This window comes from Phyllobates terribilis, unplaced genomic scaffold (assembly GCF_046119375.1).
Source record: "Phyllobates terribilis strain yellow unplaced genomic scaffold, ASM4611937v1 Scaffold_7__3_contigs__length_470593459, whole genome shotgun sequence".
NCBI classification, from domain to species: domain Eukaryota; kingdom Metazoa; phylum Chordata; class Amphibia; order Anura; family Dendrobatidae; genus Phyllobates; species Phyllobates terribilis.
Window position 1 is genome coordinate 290,849,372 of NW_027362767.1, and position 20,073 is coordinate 290,869,444.

General features: G+C 42.7%; 1 protein-coding gene across 7 annotated transcripts in view; it reads left to right on the forward strand.

Annotated features, from left to right (window-relative positions):
- The window catches only part of DLG3 (discs large MAGUK scaffold protein 3), a 363,030-nt gene that overhangs the window by 216,703 nt on the left and 126,254 nt on the right, over window positions 1-20,073 (forward strand). For all 7 annotated transcript variants that reach the window (XM_073640945.1, XM_073640947.1, XM_073640948.1 and 4 more), the window contains one exon: window positions 306-359. In XM_073640945.1, coding sequence (XP_073497046.1) covers window positions 306-359 — 54 coding nt within the window. The remainder of the gene's footprint in view (window positions 1-305; window positions 360-20,073) is intronic.

The following is a 20,073-nucleotide window of genomic DNA, read 5'->3' on the forward strand; positions in this document are numbered from 1 at the left end:
ACCTTGTGAACTCTACCCAAGTCTGGGATTATACAACCTCTTATAGTAACTTAAAAGTCACATCCACAATGCTAGTTCTGGAATCCCTTATGGGGAACCATGATCTTTATACCCGTCACATGAAAATTGAAATTGCTATATTACTCTTTTTATAATGCATAATTTATTTGCTCCAGTTTTATTTCCTGGTAGGCTGTCATTTAGCATCAAGGATAACCTTAGCAGCCTCTGTTATTGGAATTATCTCTGTAATTCATCATATTTATGGCGGCATGTCTCCAAAGTCCTGTCTTTGTCTTCTACAGGCTGGTGCTACACCCATGCTGGTGAACACAGATTGTCTGGACCCCGGCTCTTCGGTGAGTGAAATGAATGAAATGCAAGCTTATTCTAATTTTATCTTATGAGTCTCTGTCACCCTCCAAACACTTTAAAGTGGATCTATCACCAGATTTCACTATACAAGCTACATACATTATTGCATAGATCTTAGACCTGGTGAGGCTGATGCATTGTAATTCAGTCAGTAGGTTCAACCCTCCTAAGCCGTTTATATTGCCATGTAAGTCATAGGAAGCTGAATAGAATGATACCTTTATATCTGCGATCCGATGTCTTATTCCAGAGAAATCCAGGTTTTTCTTAATATGCAAGTGAGCCGTTAAGATCTATGGGCTAGATATGGATCTACCTGAGAATCTGCCTCCAGAGAATATTTTCAAGAAAAGGGGTCATTACCAGTGTGAGACTTGTAGATCCAGGAGAGCAGACTGTCAGTCATTACATGTCTCACACTGGTAACTCCTCCTTTCATTTAAAATCCTTTCTGTAGGCAGATCCTCATACTGACCAGTGTCCGGCCCATAGATCTTAATGGCTAACTTACATCTTAAGAAAAAACGTGGATTTCTCTGGAATAATACATCAGATCGCAGAAGTTAAGGTATCATTTTATTCAGCTTTCCATGACTGACTTTTTCATATGAGGAGGGTTGATCCTATTGATAAATTTCCTTTAAAAAAACAAACATAATGAAAGAATGAAATGAAGAGCCAAAACTGTCCACTTTTGACCTGGTAATGTGCTTTTTAAGGCCATGGCCCCTCTATCACTATTTAGTCAGTATTTTTCCTCAGTATTTGTAAGCCAAAACTAGGAGTGGTTGATAAATGCAGAAGTGGTGACGTGTTTATAGTATATTTTTCCTCTGATTGATCCTCACCTGGTTTTGGCTTACAAATACTGACCAAATACTAATAGTGGCTGACATACACATTAGAGCTAATTCAAACCTACCCATTATCTGACTATCCTAAAGTGGTTGACTGAGTTATCTTTTTTACCAAATATATTTGAGACATGATTTTTTGTGACTTATTAATATAGAAATATTACTGGTTCTCCTTCTGCATTTGTTAGTACAGCTTTACTCACTTTTGTTAACAAAATTACTTCTGATGGATGAGCAAGCGGCCAGTCCTGTCCAGGAGTATTGTGGAGTGGGGCGGTAGTCGTGGGTGAGGTACTCATCTCTTACACCCCGGCACGTTACATGAAAGTGGAGGTCCTCGCTGGGTGTGTGGGCTTCGTCTATAAGAATGCTACGCCCTTGCAGGCCTTATGATGCCGATGACTTCGCGTGGCCAGGATCAGATGTTGAACAGTTCAATGAGGGAGACCACCACTCAAAAATAAACCATCTTTTACTTAACAGTAACTTGGTGGGAACTATGTACAATAGATAGTGGGTGTATAACTTCATGACCGTTTGTTTCACAATACTGAGTATCTTCACAAACGGTCTCTTTACCTCTTCAAGTTTACTTGTTCCGACCTCCTGTTTCTCTGTCTTCACCATCACCTCCCACACCACAACAGCCCAGTTAGTGAGAGTCCTATTCTCAACCCGTGGTTCCATGTCCTCTTCCCTCTTAAGGGAACTTGTTTGCCAGTATGGCTGGTACTTAGCTTCTTAACTTACTGACATCTTGGAACTCCCGCCTGGGGCGCTCTCTTCATCTCAGTCTCTGATCTGTCCTTGCCTTTACCTCTCCGAGTTATAAACTCGGGGCCGTACTGCTAGGAGTACTATCCCAGGACCTATGTCCAGTTGATCACCCTGTCCTTTGGTCACTTCTCCTTTCTTTACTCTGGATCTTGCTATCCACTGACTTGGTCTCTACCCACATCATGTGGCTCTGCTGACTAGTCAGACCTTAGATAGGGCCCAGTGTGTGCCAAAGCAGACCTAACTTCCTGACAGGAAACTGGGCCAGCCCGAAACATCAACCCCAACTCTCCCCATTATCAGACTGAACACAACACCAATAACTCATATCACAATTCACATTATTCACCATAACAGTACTCGTGTCTTCAAGGTGGAACGTGGGCAGCATGTCCATCTCCATACACAGGAACATTTTTATTTGTTTTTTAAAAGCAGATTTCCCTGTGAGGTGTTTTTAACTATGAGAGGTGGATGCACAGGTCTGGTCTTGCGCTCCCCCTCCATTACTTATTATAAGAAGAGCACTGTGCTGTCTGTGAGGAAGGCAGCACCAACAAGTGGGAGGAGAACCTGTAATACTCGTATATCAGTAAGTGCCACAAATCATGTTAAGGTGAAGATAAAGTGGCCAACTCCTTTAATATTTTGTGTACAGGAGACTTAAAATTAATTTTACACGGATTAGACATTTTAAATTTCAATACCGATACTTTTATCTTCAAAGAAGAAAAGCCGCTGCCAAAGGTGTCTGTCATCTTCCCTCTGTCAATTAAACAGCTATGCACCCTCTGTCAAGCCAAGCGTGCAGACTGTACACCTATGAGAATACTTTAGCCAAGCAACTCTGACATGTATTTTATATGCTGCAATTGCACTTTGTGCTGTGAGTTCTGAAGTATATGGAAACACAAGCATGGAGCAATGGACCATATTCATTTACATCTGTGCACATGTCCATAATTACAAATAGAATATTTACACAGTATCCAAGAAGTGTCCAAGTGCTATGTATGTTTATGCTCACGTTCCATGCACATGAATGTTTTGCCTTTCATTGTAATATAGATGTTAAAGTGATAACAGATATCTGTGAAATTGCTCCTGACAGATTCTATCAACTTCTATTTGGTTCATCAGGTTTTCATTTTTTTACACTAAAGAATACTGCACCAGACTTTAGTATTGAAGTGAAAGCTACAGGAACAACTCTGAAATATTGTGTGAACTCAGCCTTAGTTATAATCTTTGACCCAAAAATTCCATATTTTATTTTTTTTTTTTAGTTGACCATGATGAGTGTGAGCGTGCCTGGCACTATATGTAGCTGAGCACTGTTGTCTTGATCGGTGTGTACGCCTCGGTGTCTGGATCAGCAGTGGAAGGGCCCAGGCTCCGAGTCATACAGTGGATCATCCCTTTCACTTGTGATGTTTTTCTGGCAATGTCATAGTGAGAGAACCATCCCTCTAACTGTGCAATTGTATGATAAATGGATACCTATGGTTTTAATCTATATAATGTTGCACGCCGCTAGGTTCAGATAGGGGGAGATGGGTTTCATGAATTTGTTGGAATCCTGGGGGAACCGTTACCCAGGGCGACCATAGGCTGCAGCTATTAAATCAGGCACAGTAACGTCAGTCTCTTCAGTAGCATAATTCCGCACAGATTAGATCTTTGTAGCACACTTCTATGCATACACAACCACAGGTTTTTCCTTCACAAGCACACAATAGTCCACAGCATTCTTTATCCTGCATGGAGATGGAGTGGGGGAGGGTTTCATGAGGGAGATGATCCCTATGACAGGATTCCTTCCAGTCCTTATCTTCCTGCCCAATGCTACCCTGCTCTGTTGGTTCAGGAAGTCTATCTGACCTGTGTTGAGCTTCACCCTGGACTTGAATCCTGTTCTCTTTCCTGCACTTCTGTGAGATACAGATCACACATACCACTTCTCCCTTTGGCTGCAGCCAGACAGTAAACAACTTCCCCACAATCCCCCTGGGGCTTTGCTAAAACACTCCCTGTCTCCTGTGACTGTTAACCCCTCTAGTTGCTGGATTCTTCTGGAGCACACCATTTCCTGTCTTATGTGCTTGTGTTACTTCTGACTGCAAGCTGTTATTAAAGCCAGAGGTGGTGCAACAAAATACTAGTGATGTATTGGAGTGTTCTTTTGTGTGTTTGTTTTTCATGATTCCATAATTTTTTCCCTCTGCTTGGTCTGAAAAAAATTACTGAGTACCACATTTTTAATCTTAATTTCTTTTAGTGTTTCTTAACCCCTTTCCAACCCATGACGTCTTAGTACGCACATTTGCGTACCCCCGGTTCAGTGAGGGCTGCTGCGCTGAGCCCTCACTGAACCGAGCACATGTCAGCTGATTCTTACAGCTGACATGTGCCCGCAACAGCCGCGGGTGGAATCGCGATCCACCCCCGGCTGTTAACATGTTAAATACCGCTGTCAACCTCCGACAGCGGCATTTAACGCGCGCTTCCGGGTTGCGCGTCATAAGCCCCGCCCATCGGCGACCCCCGTCACGTGATCGCGGGTCGCCGATGGGCGTGCATGACAACCCAGGGTCTGCAGCAGATGCCTGTGGTTGTCATGATCTGGTCGCTATGAGCGCCACCTAGTGGTCGGCGCTCATAGCACAGGACCATTTCTGCTGCATGCAGGGGATCTGCTCGTCCCCTGTCTGTAGCAGAGACGATCAGACAACTGCTGCTTCTAGTCTCCTATGGAGACTATTGAAGCATGCAGTAAGTGAAAAAAAAATGTTTTTAAAAATATAAAAAAAATATAAAAGTTTAAATCGCCCCATTCAAAATAAAATATAAAAAAAAAAACCCACATACACATATTTGGTATCGCCGCGTTCAGAATCGCCCGATCTATCAATATAAAAAAAGAATTAATCCGATCGGTAAACGGTGTAACGAGAAAAAAATTCTAAACGCCAGAATTACGTTTTTTGGTCGCTGCAAAATTGCAATAAAATGCAATAACGGGCGATCAAAACATCGGATCTACCCCAAAATGTTATCAATAAAAACGTCAGCCCGGCGCGCAAAAAATAAGCCCTCACCCAGCCCCAGATCACGAAAAATGGAGACGCTACAGGTCTTGGAAAATGGCGCTATTTTTTTTTTTAGTTTTTTTTACCAAATTTTGGATTTTTTTTTCACCACTTAAATATAAAATAACCTATACATGTTTGGTGTCTACGAACTCGTAATGACCTGGAGAATAAGAATGGCAGGTCAGTTTTAGCATTCAGTGAACGTGGTAAAAAAAATAAATAAAAAACAACTGTGGTATTGCACTTTTTTTGCAATTTTACCGCACTTGGAATTTTTTTCCCGTACACGATATGGTAAAACTAGTAATGGCGTTGAAAAGTACAACTTGTCCCGCAAAAAATAAGCCCTCACATAGCCATATTGTCCAAAAAATAAAAACGCTATGGCTCTGGGAACAAGGGGAGCAAAAAACGAAAAAGCAAAAACGACAAAACCCAAGGTTGCGAAGGGGTTAAAGCCCTAAAGTTGACATTTGAAATGACTTTAGTTTTGTGCCATGTCTGTGATCTGCTTTTTTTCAACAACATTAAACAACTGAATGAACATCCTCCGAGCCCGGTGATTCAATAATTTTTGCCAGGGGTTGTAATAGTTGCTGAATGCTTTTGAAGCAACAGCACTACTTCTGAATGTCACACTCTTCCCTCCTTTTTGAATGTCGTCCTCAAAATTCGTCTTAATTGGTCAATCTGACCAATTCTGAGACAGTGGTGAAAGTTGAATAACTTCATATACAGATTGGCATTGTCAAATTGGTATAACGTTCATAAACCTTGATAACAACCTATTCTTACGACCTTTTTCTTGTAGGATGCCTGTAAGAAATTAACAATTAACACAATGAAAACAATCAGCATCTCTTCAGCTGGAGCTTTTCGTACGTCTTCAACCAGCTCTCTCTCACTAGGCTTTAACAGTTCTTTGTTTCTACAAAGTCTTTTAAGGAAAATCAAAGCATGAAAACCAGTCTTTCCAGTAGGCAACATCTTCCAAGCTACCTCTCGGTGGTGAATACCACTCCAATGGGCTTACCTGGTCCGTAGGCCGAGATATCTGTTTCCAGTTGACAGTCCTTGGCACTTGACTCGGTTCACCAAGTGTCTCATACGTCAGCATCATGGGCCTCCTCACTTCTCGAGTCGACATCCTCCTGGTGGGTTGTTCCTCAGAACCACGGGTTCTTCGGTCACAGGAGTTTCTCCCGCCACACTCATTTCCCGTGCTTCCTCAGATGCTCTTGGAGATGCCTCTGTAAGTTCCTGTATTTCTCTTCAATCGCCTGTTTCCGCACGGTTTGGTAATTCTGCTCCTCCTGAGTGTCGATCGGTCTGTTCAGGGACCGGTGTTCGATCATCAGATCTAAATTGGACTTCATCTGTACTCCTTGGTACAAACTCTGGAGCCCCAGGACTTACTTCACTCTCCTGAGGATGGTACATCCCTCTCCTTGACGGTCCGATAAATACAACGGTGTGTTCTTCTCCATCGGAACTTTCAAGGTCATTATCCACCTCCGGAGCTTCAGTCTGTGGTGGTCCCTTAGTCAATCTCGGACGATGTCGGTCTACTTCTGGGAAGTCTTGTTGTTGTGGGAGATAATCACAGGGTTGTAGGAAATTCCGATGGACTATTCTGGTTTTCTTGTCTCCCGTTTCCAATCGGATTTCATACACTGGACTGTCATCGGCTTTCCTCCTTACGACCGCATACACCTTGTCTTCCCAGTACGAACAAAGTTTTCCTGAACCACCTTTCTCATGTACATTCTTGACTAGCACCCGGCTTCCCGGTGCCAATTATGCTCCATAACATTTTCGATCAGAATACTCCTTACTCTTGCTCTGTCCTTGCATAACCACTTTGGACGCTATCTTGTATGCCTCTGCCATCCGTTCCTTCCATTTCCGAACGTACTCCGGATACATTCTGTAAGTCTCTGGTATTGTATGGACGATCTTGGCGATTGTCCATACAATAGGAAGAAGGGTGAGTAACCCGTTTCATTGGTCTTCGTACAGTTATAGGCATGTACCACTTTTGACAGAGCACTCTTCCAGTCTTTCTTCTTGTCAGCTGTTAAAGTGCGCAACATCGACAATAATGTCCGGTTAAAACGTTCCACTTGTCCATTACCCTCTGGGTGATAGGACTTTGTGTGGGATCTCTTAATTCTACAGTACTTTCCTAGCTTGGCAAAGAGCTGGTTCTCAAATTCTCTTCCTTGGTCATGGTGTAACCTCGTAGGGAACCCAAACCTCAAAGCTAAATCATTGAAGATCTTCTCTGCCGCTGTTCGAATCAATTTATTGGTGGTGGCATTTTTCTTGAGCAAATCGAATAAAATGGTCCATCACCACCAAGATGTATTCATTACCACCCTTGCACATCTCAAGATGTAGAAAGTGTATTGAGACCATCTCGAACGGATACGTAGTTTGGATGTTGCTGATAGTTGCCTGGCTTGATGTGTTGGGACGTTTATCTTTCAGACACCCACACTCCCTGGTTGCGTACCTCTCAATATCTCTCTGCATGTACGGCCAGAAGAAATGTTCACGGATCAAATTTGTTGTCCTTTCCACTCCCAGGTTTTCATGGAGTTCTTTGAAGACCAACCTATGGAATACTCTGGGTAGTGCCAACTGCCTGTTTTGTTCTCCTTTATGATACAGGATATCGTCTTCACTGAGGTAGAGCTTCGTCCATTCTTTAACTAAAACAGATACTGCTGGTGACTCATTATTATCTTTCTCCCGTTTACTTGGAAACCGATTTTGATCCACATAAAGTAGTATTCTACCAATTATCTGATCTTCCCGTTGTTCTCTACAGATTTTTTCTTTTGGTAGTTGTTGAATAGACAGAGGGTGATCTTGTTCTCTCGCTTTTATGGTGGTTTCTACAGTCAAAGGACACCACAATGGTGTGTCTTCCTCCTGATAAGCTTGTACTGCTTGGGTAGTGCTCTCAATTGCTTCCAGACTAACTTCCTCCGAGCATTCTTGCATGAACTCCTCAGGCTCTAGTGGCATTCTCGACAATCCGTCAGCATCCGCATTGCATTTTCCTGGCCTGTACTTGATGCTGAAATTGAAGTCATCTATGACCCGTTGCATTCAGTTTGGCTGTAGTGAGGACATGGGTCAAAGGGTTGTCAGTGTATACCTCAAACTCTTTGCTGTAGTAGAGAGAGCCCATTTCAATACCAGGAACTCCAATTTTCCGGAATGTAGCTGGTAATTCTTCTCGGCGTCTGTTAACGTCCTAGAACCGTAACCGAAAACTCTCTATTTTCCATCTTGATGCTGATATAGGGCAGCTCCCAGTCCAACCTGAGAAGCGTCACAATGAAGAACAAATGTTAAATTGAAATCAGGATATCCCAAGATGGGTGGTTTTACCAGGTAGTCTACTAGTTCTTCCAATACCTCCTGGTGATCTGCTGTCCAGGGAATGGGCTGCTGAGGCGAAACGGCGTTGTTTCTTTTAAGCCCGACCCTGCCCCCGTTTTTCTTTTTCCCCATGGGTGGTGTTGACTCGTTTCTCCACCCCCCCCCCCAAGAGGAGGTATAGTGGGGTGGCAATCCTGGTGAAGTTTCGAACGTAAGTACGATAGTAGGAGAGGAATCCTAATATCTGCCTTAACTCCCCGACAGTAGAGGGCCGCTTGTCTTTTAAGGCCAGTACCGGAGCAATTTCTGCTGAGTCCATGGTATATCCTTCTCCGGACACAATTTTCCCTAGAAATCGGACTTGCCTTTTGAACAGTTCACACTTCTTTGGGGTCAACTTAACTCCGTGTTGTTAATACCGTTGTAATACGGTCCTCACGTGTTCAATATGCTCCCGGAAGGTTTTGCTGTGTACCACATTGTCATCCAAGTACGGCTGGCAGATTTCGTCCCTCAATCCTTCTAAACAGGTCTCCATGCTGAACTGAGCCTAAACGGTATGCAGATCCACTCATATAATCCCCACGGTGTGATGAATTCTGTCAAAGGTCTACTTGACTCTTCAACAAACCTTTTATGGTATGCTTTACCCTGATCGAGGACAGGGAACCAGGTACTTCCTGATAGGCCATCCAGCATATCTTGAATATTTGGTATTGGGTGCAGATCAGGTACTGACTTTCGGTTTAATTCCCGGTAATCACAGCAGAGTCTCAACGTACCGTCCCTCTTCCTAACACAAACAATAGGAGAGGAATAAGATGACTTTGACTCTTGGACCCAAGCTCTGTTGGTTAGGTCTTGTAAATACTTTCACTTCACGGTGTAATGGTTTTGGCACAAACATGTAACTTCTGGTTACTGGGGTTGTCTTTCTAATTGATTTTCAACTGCAACGACTGGATACAGCCTATATCGGAGTCATCTTTGGAGAATGTATGACACTCCCCTCTCAGCATCTGTCTTGCTACCGCTTGATCTTCAGCACACAAGTGTTCCAGGGGTACTGGGGGATCCCAGGACCCCGAGGTGGGTCGTGCAATTTCCTCCCCTGGGCAACTCCTGTTCCTTGGTAGGGAGACTGAATTCATGGTAGACCCCTGGGTGGGTCTCACACTTACTGGATATACCGTTTTAATGGTTTCGATGTGACCTAACACAGTCTTTGGATCCAGTCTAATTTCGTGTTTCGTAGTATTCATCACCGGTACTGTCACTCGAGCAAACCCACCAGTAGGAATCGTAAGCACAGTCTCACCTTAAACTATGCTTTCCTGAAGTTCTAAGGAGTCTTTTGGCACGAATAGTCTTTTCTGGACTTTTCTTCCCGTTTCTACCCGGGCTCCACACCTCACCCCCACCATTTGATTTGCAGGGATGATGGTTGGGCGCCAGCCTACCTTAACTTCTTTTAGGTCCATTGTATTCTGTGCTTTCTTTACTCTATGAATCACATTTTCCGCACGGTGTTGGGTATGGCAAGCGATGTGGCAATTGCATCCACCACCAGCTTCCCTGACTTGTGTTTCGTGATGACCTCCCTGATTACATTATAACCCAGGATAGGATCCTCTGCCATGTTCTGATCACTGGTCACGAGAAAAGGTACCAAAAGCTCGATGATGTTGCTGTTCTTCATGGCCCTCAGTTGGAAAGTCACTTCCATCCAGCCTATGAAAGGGATTTCGGTCTGGTTGACAGCTTTGCCGTGGAGTTCCACTGGTCCTAAGAGTTCTTTTAGTGACCGAAGGCAGGTAGCACCTTCCCCATTCTTCATTTAAAAGGCTAGCTTGGGCTCCTGTGTCCCACAGTGCTTTTACTAGAAGTCCATCTAGCTGGCACTGTATAAAGTTCCTTTCACTGATTAGGCTGATGAGGCTATCTTTACTGACTGAGGAATCCTCCTCCCAGGAGTACATCGTTTGACCTCCACACTGGGCATTAAGTGACTTATACCTCTGTCTCTCTTGCAGCTGTTGTAGACGGGAACACACTTGGGGATAGTGCTGACGCAGCCGTTTTTACCTCGTGCGCCGTTCTGGGGTTTGGTGAGATTTGGATTTGCTTCTGGGGCCTCTTCTGTGTCGCGGTTACCAGTTGCCCTGCACTGGCAACCTCCTGTCTTTTAACCCAAACGACCATGACCATTGGCACTCTTTGGCATAATGTCCTTCCTCACCACATCTTAGACAGTGGACACACACTGTACTCTGATTTGATGAACGGCTTGCTTCACAAGCCGGGTATCTTCCGTTTCTGGCCTGGAACGAATCAACTTTTTCACCTCAATCAACTCTGCTCGCAGTTCTCCTATTACTTCCTCCCAGTCAGTGCTGGCGGTCCTCTTTTGTTGGTGTTTTAAGGTTCCATCTCGGAGGTTGCACTGGAGGGTCTCCATGATGATCTTCGGACTGGCCACCGGAGGTCTCCAACTTCAGCTGACTCATTTTGGTGATTTTAGGAGGAGAGCCTTTCTTTAACTTCTGTTCGCTCTCTGACTCCAAACTAGCGGCCTCATTCATTTTTTCAATTAGGACTTCGTCCAAAATACCAGGATCTTCTAGGTACTATTTCAGCTGCAACTTGATGTCTTTGCTGATTGATCCCGTTCCCAATGATCTCAAGAACTTCTTCTGGACTAGTCCAGCATCAAACTTCTCTTCCGCTTCTACATCTCTAGATGCAAACAGTCTATCCTTCAGTACTATTGCTCTGAACAATAAACTTTGGGGAGATTCATTATTTTTTTGTGAGAGATTAATGAGTCGGCGGAACAATTCTGAAGTACTCTCTTTTATAGTGCCCTTTTAAAATAATCTGCAGCTGTTGCAAGGTCAATTGACTCTTCATTTCTAGTATACTACGGAGGTTCAGTCCTGGGCTGATCGCTTTCACCACCCCCTCAACGATCTCATCTGGTTGATAGCCTTTCTGTAACCCTGCATCAATCTGGTGCAACAAGTTCATATAAGACAGTTTCTCTTTCTGTTCACACTTTCTAATCTGTCCCAGGATCTTTGAATTCTTTCCTTATGGTGATTTGTGGTGTTAGAGAGGACTGTGTCCCTGATTTAGCTAACCCAACCAGGTTAAAGGTTCTGTCTGAGTCTATCACCCGTTCAGAGGTTTTGGTTGATTCCTGAAGGGTTGTTGTTAGGGCTTTGAATTTTTCTTTCAATTCCTGTAGTTCTGTCTACGGACGGAGATTCCTGCTTTTGGTAATTGGTGCCGCCCCTCCATCCTCCAGCTTCAACCTGGCTAGAAACTGTTAGTTTCTGGAGGAATGTCCCCATGACGTCTTCAGCTTCTTTCTCCCCCAGCTCATCCATTTTTGCATTAATGGCAGCTACCAGTTGCCTGCGGTTGTGTGCTTTGGAAATCTATTCTTCTGACATCTTTATATGTTCTGCTACTGTTCTCAATTCTTCACAGGTTAACTGAAGAAGCAGCTCACTAATTCTGCCCATTTGTATTTCCACATCCATTGCTGCTAGTGAGTTTTCTTTAGGGCTGATCCCCTTTAACTGGTGTAGCAGAGTTGAATTGAGGTGCTGTGCTGCTGTGTTTTTTCCAGACACTTTTCCTCTTTTCCCTCTACACGCTAATTCCCGCTCAGGACTCCCCGTACGGGTCACCAATGTTACACGTACGCCGCTAGGTTCTGATAGGGCGAGATGGGTTTCATGAATTCGTTGGAATCCTGGGGGAAACATTACCCAGGGCGACCATAGGCTGCAGCTAGTGTTGAGCGAGTATGTTCTATTAACCCTTTCGCTGAGTATGCTCGGGCCGAGCTCCGAGTATTTACAGCTGCTCGGTGATGAGGTTAAATCGCTCCCGTGTGCATGATTTGCAACTGTTTGACAGTTTTATTACATGGGAGGAATGTCTATTTCTTACACATTCCTCACATGTAATAAAGCTGTCAAACAGTTGCAAATCATGCACACGGGAGCGATTTAACCTGATCACCGAGCAGCTGTAAATACTCGGAGCTCGGCTCGAGCATACTCGCTCAACCCTAGCTGCAGCTTCTCTCAGGCACCCGATAGATTCAATTGCTGACCAGACACATCTGACGAGTCTTCATAAACAGCTGAACAGTGGAGTTTAATCAAGTATGGTCAGTACCATTTAACTCTTTGAAGCAACAAGCTACAGTACAGTCTCATAAAGCAGGCACAGTAACGTCAGTCTCTTCAGTAGCATAATTCAGCACCGATTAGATCTCTTTGTAGCACACTTCTATGCATACACAACCACAGGTTTTTCCTTCACAAGCACACAATAGTGCACAGCATTCTTTATCCTGCATGGAGATGGAGGTGGGAGGGTTTGATGAGGGAGATGATCCCTAAGACATGATTCCTTCCAGTCCTTATCTTCCTGCCCAATGCTACCCTGCACTGTTGGTTCAGGAAGTCTATCTGACCTGTGTTGAGCTTCACCCTGGATTTGAATCCTGTTCTTTCCTGCACTTCTGTGAGATACAGATCACACTCACCACTTCTTTCTTTGGCTTCAGCCAGACAGTAAACAACTTTCCCACAATCCCCCCTGGGGCTCTGCTAAAACACTCCCTGTCTCCTGTGACTGTTAACCCCTCTAGTTGCTGGATGCTTCTGGAGCACAACACTTCCTGTCTCCTGTGCTTGTGTTACTTCTAATAGTTGCTGGATGCTTTTGAAGCAACAGCACTACTTCAACATGTCACAATAACTTAATGAATTGATATCATTGGTTATTCTGCTTTAAACGAATTCCAAGTTGTGATAGAAGATGACACTTTGTGTAGGTAAGTTTGTAGATTTAAACCAGTTGTTAGATGAAAAAAAAGTGATTTCCTATCCACTGAATAGGAGATAACTTGTTGATCAATGAAGGTCCGACCACTGGGGCCTGCATTGGTAGTGGTTGGTTGTCCGACCTGCTGCACCATCCAACAGGTGTTAATTTGCCTCAACTGGACTACCCCTTTAAGTTCTGTGAGCCTGTATAAACATATATGCTTCCCCCTAGTGTCAGCAATAGGTCAGTATAATAGATAATTATCAAACCACAACCTGGAGAGGAGCTATGTATTTAGGCATTTCAGGTAGATGGCCAGTAAGTAACAAAGCCTGCATCTGCCTGGTATGAAGCAGGCTCGGCTCCTGAGCAAGCTGCATATAGCCCTTAGCAACCTATGATGAAAATATACATCAAGTCATTAAGGGGTTAAGTTTAATTTATAGTCAACAATGTTAAGTTTGTTGGAAAGTGTTACTTGATGATATCAGTTAATGAAAACTTTTTCAATGTAAAGCTTTAGCCTGTACCCCTTAGTCTTCATTAAGATGTCAGTGAGACATGTATGAGTTTCGTACCCATTTTAGTCTATTGGGCTGTTCACATGTCTGTGTATTTATGCAGACCAAGTGGTCCGCAAAAAAATATTTCAGTGTTTTTTTTTATCCGAGTCACAGATCAAAATTACCCATACGAGACTGTGGGTCCATGAAAATCACTGACAGCACAAGGATGGCATCAGTGTGCTGTCTGTGATTAACATTGTAATTCATAGAAGTTTTGCTATTTAATTTTTCCTCAGTGGAAATCAGTGATGAAACATTGATGAAAATCAGATTCAAAACACTGATGAAACTTCTACTGTTTTCTGCACACATGAAAAATCACTTACTTCTGAATGAGGCCTTATTCTTTATTTTTAAGGAGGAAACCCATAGGTGCTCAGTGTGTTTTTCTCAGAAACATGACATTCTCTAGCAGCATGCTTTAGAAATTAGAAGCTAGGCTGGTTTCAGACATCTGACATTCACGATGTTGTACAAACGGAATGGGTGTCTCCTGACCTGAACTTAACAGCCTCATATATGGCTTATGAGGCTGAAGGGTTCAGGTCAGGAGACCAATGGCCAGTCCATACTGGCAGTGCCTTGCACATCGGGTTCTAGAGTCTAATTAGAGCTTCCCAGACCTCAGGGAAACGATCAGAAGTTGTAGAGCAGTGCTTGAAACCCAGTCATGGCCTGGAGCTCAATGAGATACATCTGCTTTATCCACCTAGCGCCCAGCACAGAGTTAAGAGATGAAGGTGTGAAACCATGGGCTGGCACTGAATGCTGGGAGAAATGCTGAAGAGCAGCAGTATCTTCGTCTGTACAGCCTTCCCTCGGCACATGGGAGGGTAGGCAATACGACATTCAGAAAACTAATGCTGACAGGGGAGCTGCATGTATGTAGTAAGGTGCAGGGTCTCCTGATTGTACAATATAGGTTGCCCCTCAGTCCCACGCCTTCTCTCTTTGACTCACCTTCTAGATTTGCCTGAATCCTGCTCCTCTGCTCCATCTTTGCCCTGCTCCTCTATCCCTACTGATTTAGCCTAAGTGACTCGATTTGTACACTAGGGAACAGCTTCTTTTATATGTAGCCGTGAAAGAGTTTGTCCACTATTCGGAATACTCCTTCACAATTACTATATTCTGCTATGTAAATGAAAAACGACCTGTATTCTGCTCTGGTGCCAGCGCTGTTCCAGCAGTACCGGTGCTAGGTCTCCCATGTCTCGCATGATATTATGTCACGTGAGCCCTGCAGGCAGTCAGCCGCCACTAATGGACCTCTTCGTTCTCACTTCCTTTGGATGAAACGGAAATCTGCAAGAAGTGAGATGCTGCTCTGATTTCCCCTGGATTTCAATTTTGTCACAAGGAAGTGAGAGTAAAATAGCCCAATAGCTGCCGCTGATTGGCTGCAGGGCTCAAGTGACATAATGTCACATGAGCCAAGGCGCCGACATCACTGGAACGGTGCAAGCACCGAAAGTTGGTACAGGCTGTTCTATTTTACATGGCGGAATATAGTAAGTGAGAATAGGTTGCCTGAGTAGTGGACAACCTCTTTAATGACTACATATACAAGAAGCTCCCCCTATTGCCCATTGTTGGCAGAAGGCATCAAATGAGTCACAGGCTAAATCAGTGGGTATAAAGGAGCAGGGTAAAGATGGAGCAGAGGAACAGGATTCAGGCAAAGTGAGAAGGTGTGAGTCTGAGAGGTTCAGATGTGTTTACCATGAATGTCATTAATAGCAGAGGAGATGATTAGACACCTGGCTGAAGCGGAGCCAATTGAAAGTAGATACATGCTCCTGACTAACTTAAAGCATCTAAGTAATATGCTACTTAATACCCAAACATCTAACTTCTCCCTCAGCCAGCCGTAAAAGGCCTAGGATGATTGTCAGAATGCAAAAAAATGCAGCAATAGGAGAAGGGTATCTCGGCATGGCACTGGAGCTGGGTCAGGTGAGTAACTCCCCTCCCCCCCCCCCTCCCCACACACACACACACACACGCACACACCCTTTTAGGACCCTTCCTATCCTTTAACAGAAGAATGAAGATGCTTGGCATGAAATCTACTAAGCAAGGATGGAGCATTAAAGGAGGTGCCCATGTCCGTTGGCTACTGTGTTGTCAATGCGATGTCAGTGCTGAAAATAGTAAACCACCTTCTTACAGTCCAGAATTTGGTTGGTATGATACTCCATGTTAGGATCAGAAGCAGAACCAAGAGCTGTCTTGACAGTAGGAAAGAATTTACTGAGAACTGAAACATAGTAAGGACAAAAATGAAAAACAATGGAAATTTTTAATGCTGAAGGTAATTCCAAACGGAAAGTTACCAGATTGATTTGCTGAATAATCTGAAATGGACCAAAGTACTTGGGAGACAGCTTCTTACAAGTCTTTAAACTGATGTTTTTGGTGGAAAGCCAAACTTTATCACCAGGAGAAATGTTGGGAACAGGTCAACAGTGTTTATCAGCACTCTCCTTGGTTTTGGCCACTGCTGCTGCCAAATTGAATTGCAACCCAGATGTCATGAATGTCTTGAGAGACAATGTTTACAGCAGGAAGTTGACTTTTAGATGCAATTGGCTGTGAAAGACAAGGCTCCCGACTATACACTGTGACAAAGGGAGATTTCCCTGAAGACTCAAACACTCAATTGTTATGGGCATATTCGGCCCAAGGAAGCAAATCCAGCAATTATTTTCATGGAAGTTAGAGAAAATTCGTAGAATTGCTCCACACACTTAATGATTCTCCCAGTTTGCCATTACTTTGTTTTAAAATATTTTTATTAAGTTTTCAATTAACAAAACTGTAAATACTTTATGTATTATATTATACAGAGTGGTTATTGTAGATATAACATATGTGAGTTATTATCATATGATACAGATATATCTATGCAATATGTTTTAATCACAGATTTACAAGGAAAGAACATACATTTGGGGAAAGCGGAAAAACAGACAGCATAAAAAGAACTTACAACATAATCATACAAGTTGGTTAACCAAAAGGGTAATACATTACTTTTAACATCCAGAATTCTTACAAAGAGTATCATAGCCTAAGTTTCGGAACTACATTCAGTTAGTGAATTAAACAAAATTATATAAATACACCGTTATTGAATCAGAATTCAAAAAACGTAGTTTCAAATGTTAATGGAGTGTCAAGAAATTAAGTTTGGCATAAAGTTTTGCGATCAAATATCCCATTTAAATTTATATTTATTCAAGTCCTTCTGTCTAAGAGCTATATTTTATTCATAGATATTGTGGATAGAAACTCTGTCTATTACATCTGCTATGGTTGGAGCTTCAACTTGTTTCCAACGTGAAGCTATCAACAATTTAGTAGTTATTAAAATGTGACAAATTATGTGCCTTAGATTGTTGGGGAAAGTATCTATAGCTAGCAGCAGAAGAACCAATTGTGGATTAAGGGAAATTCGTAAGCTAGTGAGGTTTTTAATAAAGTTTCTAACCTCTGTCCAAAGATTGAGCTTAGGACAACCCCAGAAAATATGTGAGTGGGTCCCCATCTTCCCGCAACCCCTCTAACAGTCAGATGATGTCGATGGTGAGATTTGATAAATTCTCTCCGGTGTCCAGTACCATCTAGACAAGATCTTATAGTGGGACTCATGTAGATAAGCACACAGAGTGTTCGAGTAAATGATGTCTAGAGTTGAAGAGAGTTGTGATATGTCTATTTGAACTTGGAGTTCTTTTTCCCAAGTTATTATGTTTTTAGTCTTTAGTAGTTCAGTTTGCCATTACTTTGAGGGAATAGGCAGATGAGAAGTCTAAAGAGCTTTTTTAGATTTTTACATAGTGCCCTCCAGAACCTGGAAACAAATTGAACACCACGGTCAGAGGCTGTACGAGTTGGAAGATCGTGGAACCCGAAAATTTATTTGAAAAATTTAGGCCAGCTGTGAAGGAGATTGAATGAATTATTGGTAAAGGAACAAAACAAGATATTTTGGAGAAATGGTCCACCATGGCCCAGATAGGGAATAGTTTTTAACAAACTGGCGGCAGTAGTTTGCAAAACCTAGAAATCTTTGGAGGGCATTAAGACCATGTGTTTTGGCCCATCCAAATTAGCTAAAATTTTCTGTGTCCATACGTAGATCTCCAAAAGAGATGATGTAATTGAGAAACGGCAGTTCATGACGCTCAGAGAGACATTTTTCCAGCTTCGTAGCAGCCTCTTCAGAACAAAGAGCACACAAAGATGGTATTGGTCCAGGTCTCTAATGAAGATTAAGATGTCATATAGATAGACAGTCATACTGGTATCATGAAAGATTTCATTTATGAAGTGCTGGAACACAGCCAGTGCATAATCTGAAAGGAATAAGTATGTAGATATTCACAATGACCATCTTGGGTATAGAGCGCAGTCTTCCATTCGCGGGCACTCTTTGATGTTGATTAGGTTATAAACTCGCACACCTAGTTTAGTGAAGCTGGTGGTAGCACCCTTAATCCAAACAAACAGCTCAGAGATGCGAGGTAATGGATAATCCATAGTCTATGCATCGTCTCAAAGATTGATCTTTCTATTTTAAGTTGTCACCTGCACTGGCCAGAGATGTAGATTTTGAGATGAACTCCCTTTCTCTAGAAGACCCTTTTTGACAAGATCTGTACATGTACAGCGCTTGTCTGCACCGAATGAATTGAGCAGGCTCAGGAGCTGAGCCCGCTGCTTTCCTGGCAGATGATGGCTGTCTTACATCTGTCTCTTACAGCCATGAGTAGAACAGAACTCCGTCCGCGGCGGTTAACCTGTTGCATACTACTGTAATGACGGAGCTCCTTCGAACGCTATTCTGTGACTGGTGTTCGTAAGACAGTGATTTATCCTGTATACAGCAATACTATGGTATTGCTGTATATGGTACAAGCAATTAGACAATTGCACGTTCAAGTCCTCTAAGGGGGCTACAAAATGTAAGTGTTTTGAAAAATATCAAAAAATAAAAGCATAAATAAGTCATCCCTCTTTTTTTTTCCTCCTTTTAAAATAAAGATGTTAAAAAAATACATATTTGGTATAACCACATACATGAAAGTCCGATCTAACAAAATATAAAATTAACTAAACTGATTGGTAAACACGTTAAAGAGAAGTCAAAATGCCAGAATTTTTTTTCTTTTTGGGTTGCCACAACGCCGTAAAAAAAATGCAGTAAAAAGCGATCAAAACATTGTATCAAAATGGTGTTAATACAAATTTCAGGTCGGCCTGCAAAAGAAAAAAGCCTTCAAACAGCTCTGTTGACCACAAAAAGCTTTATGGGTCTTGGAAAATGGCGACACAGGCTAATTTTTTTTTAATGAATTTCCGTGGTTTTTTTTCACCAGTTAAAAAAAAAAAAAGTTTGGTATCACCGTAATTATACTGAGAATCCTATTTCAAGGTAATGTTTACTGCACCATAAAATCATTGCTCTAAAAACAACTACGGAATTGTTTTTTCTTTCATAATTTCACCTTGCTTGGAATTTTTCCCCTTTTTTCATAAGCAGACATAGTCTCAGGGAGAGAAAGCGGATGGACTCTCTCTCTCTGGTTGAGAACCTGGAAAAATGGGATGGGTATGGTGCTATCAATTTGATGTGGAAGTAGTGTCTCAGTCTTTTGCTTCAAAGACATTTGAGAAGTCCTGGTAAGGAACAGGCAAGTTGGATGAAATGGAGGCAGGACGGAGTTTCAGGCAAGGTGATTGAGGTAGAGCTTTGAGAAAACTTTGAAAGCTAGATGAACCCCGTTGGGCGATCTTGTCGGAACATCAATCAATAACTGGTACCTTCCACAGGGCTGCAGTTAGATACAAGACTGCATTTACTTTACCTTTATTTTTGTATTCTCCAACCAGACAATAGTTAATAGCAGCAATGTATGCAAATTTGGACTTTTTTCAAAGAAATGGTTAATCACAAGATATCAGTGAAGTACAGGCACGCAGTGCACCGGACACTCACTTGAAGAGATGCATTACCTTGATTGCAGAGGCTAGGTGTGCACAGTGCCAAGAACATTTGTGTGAACAATACATAGTAAGCAGGACTGAGCTTGGAAATTACTATTTTGTAGCATGGAAGTCAGAAGTAGAAGAGGTGATAAGGTTGAGCCAAGTGAAATC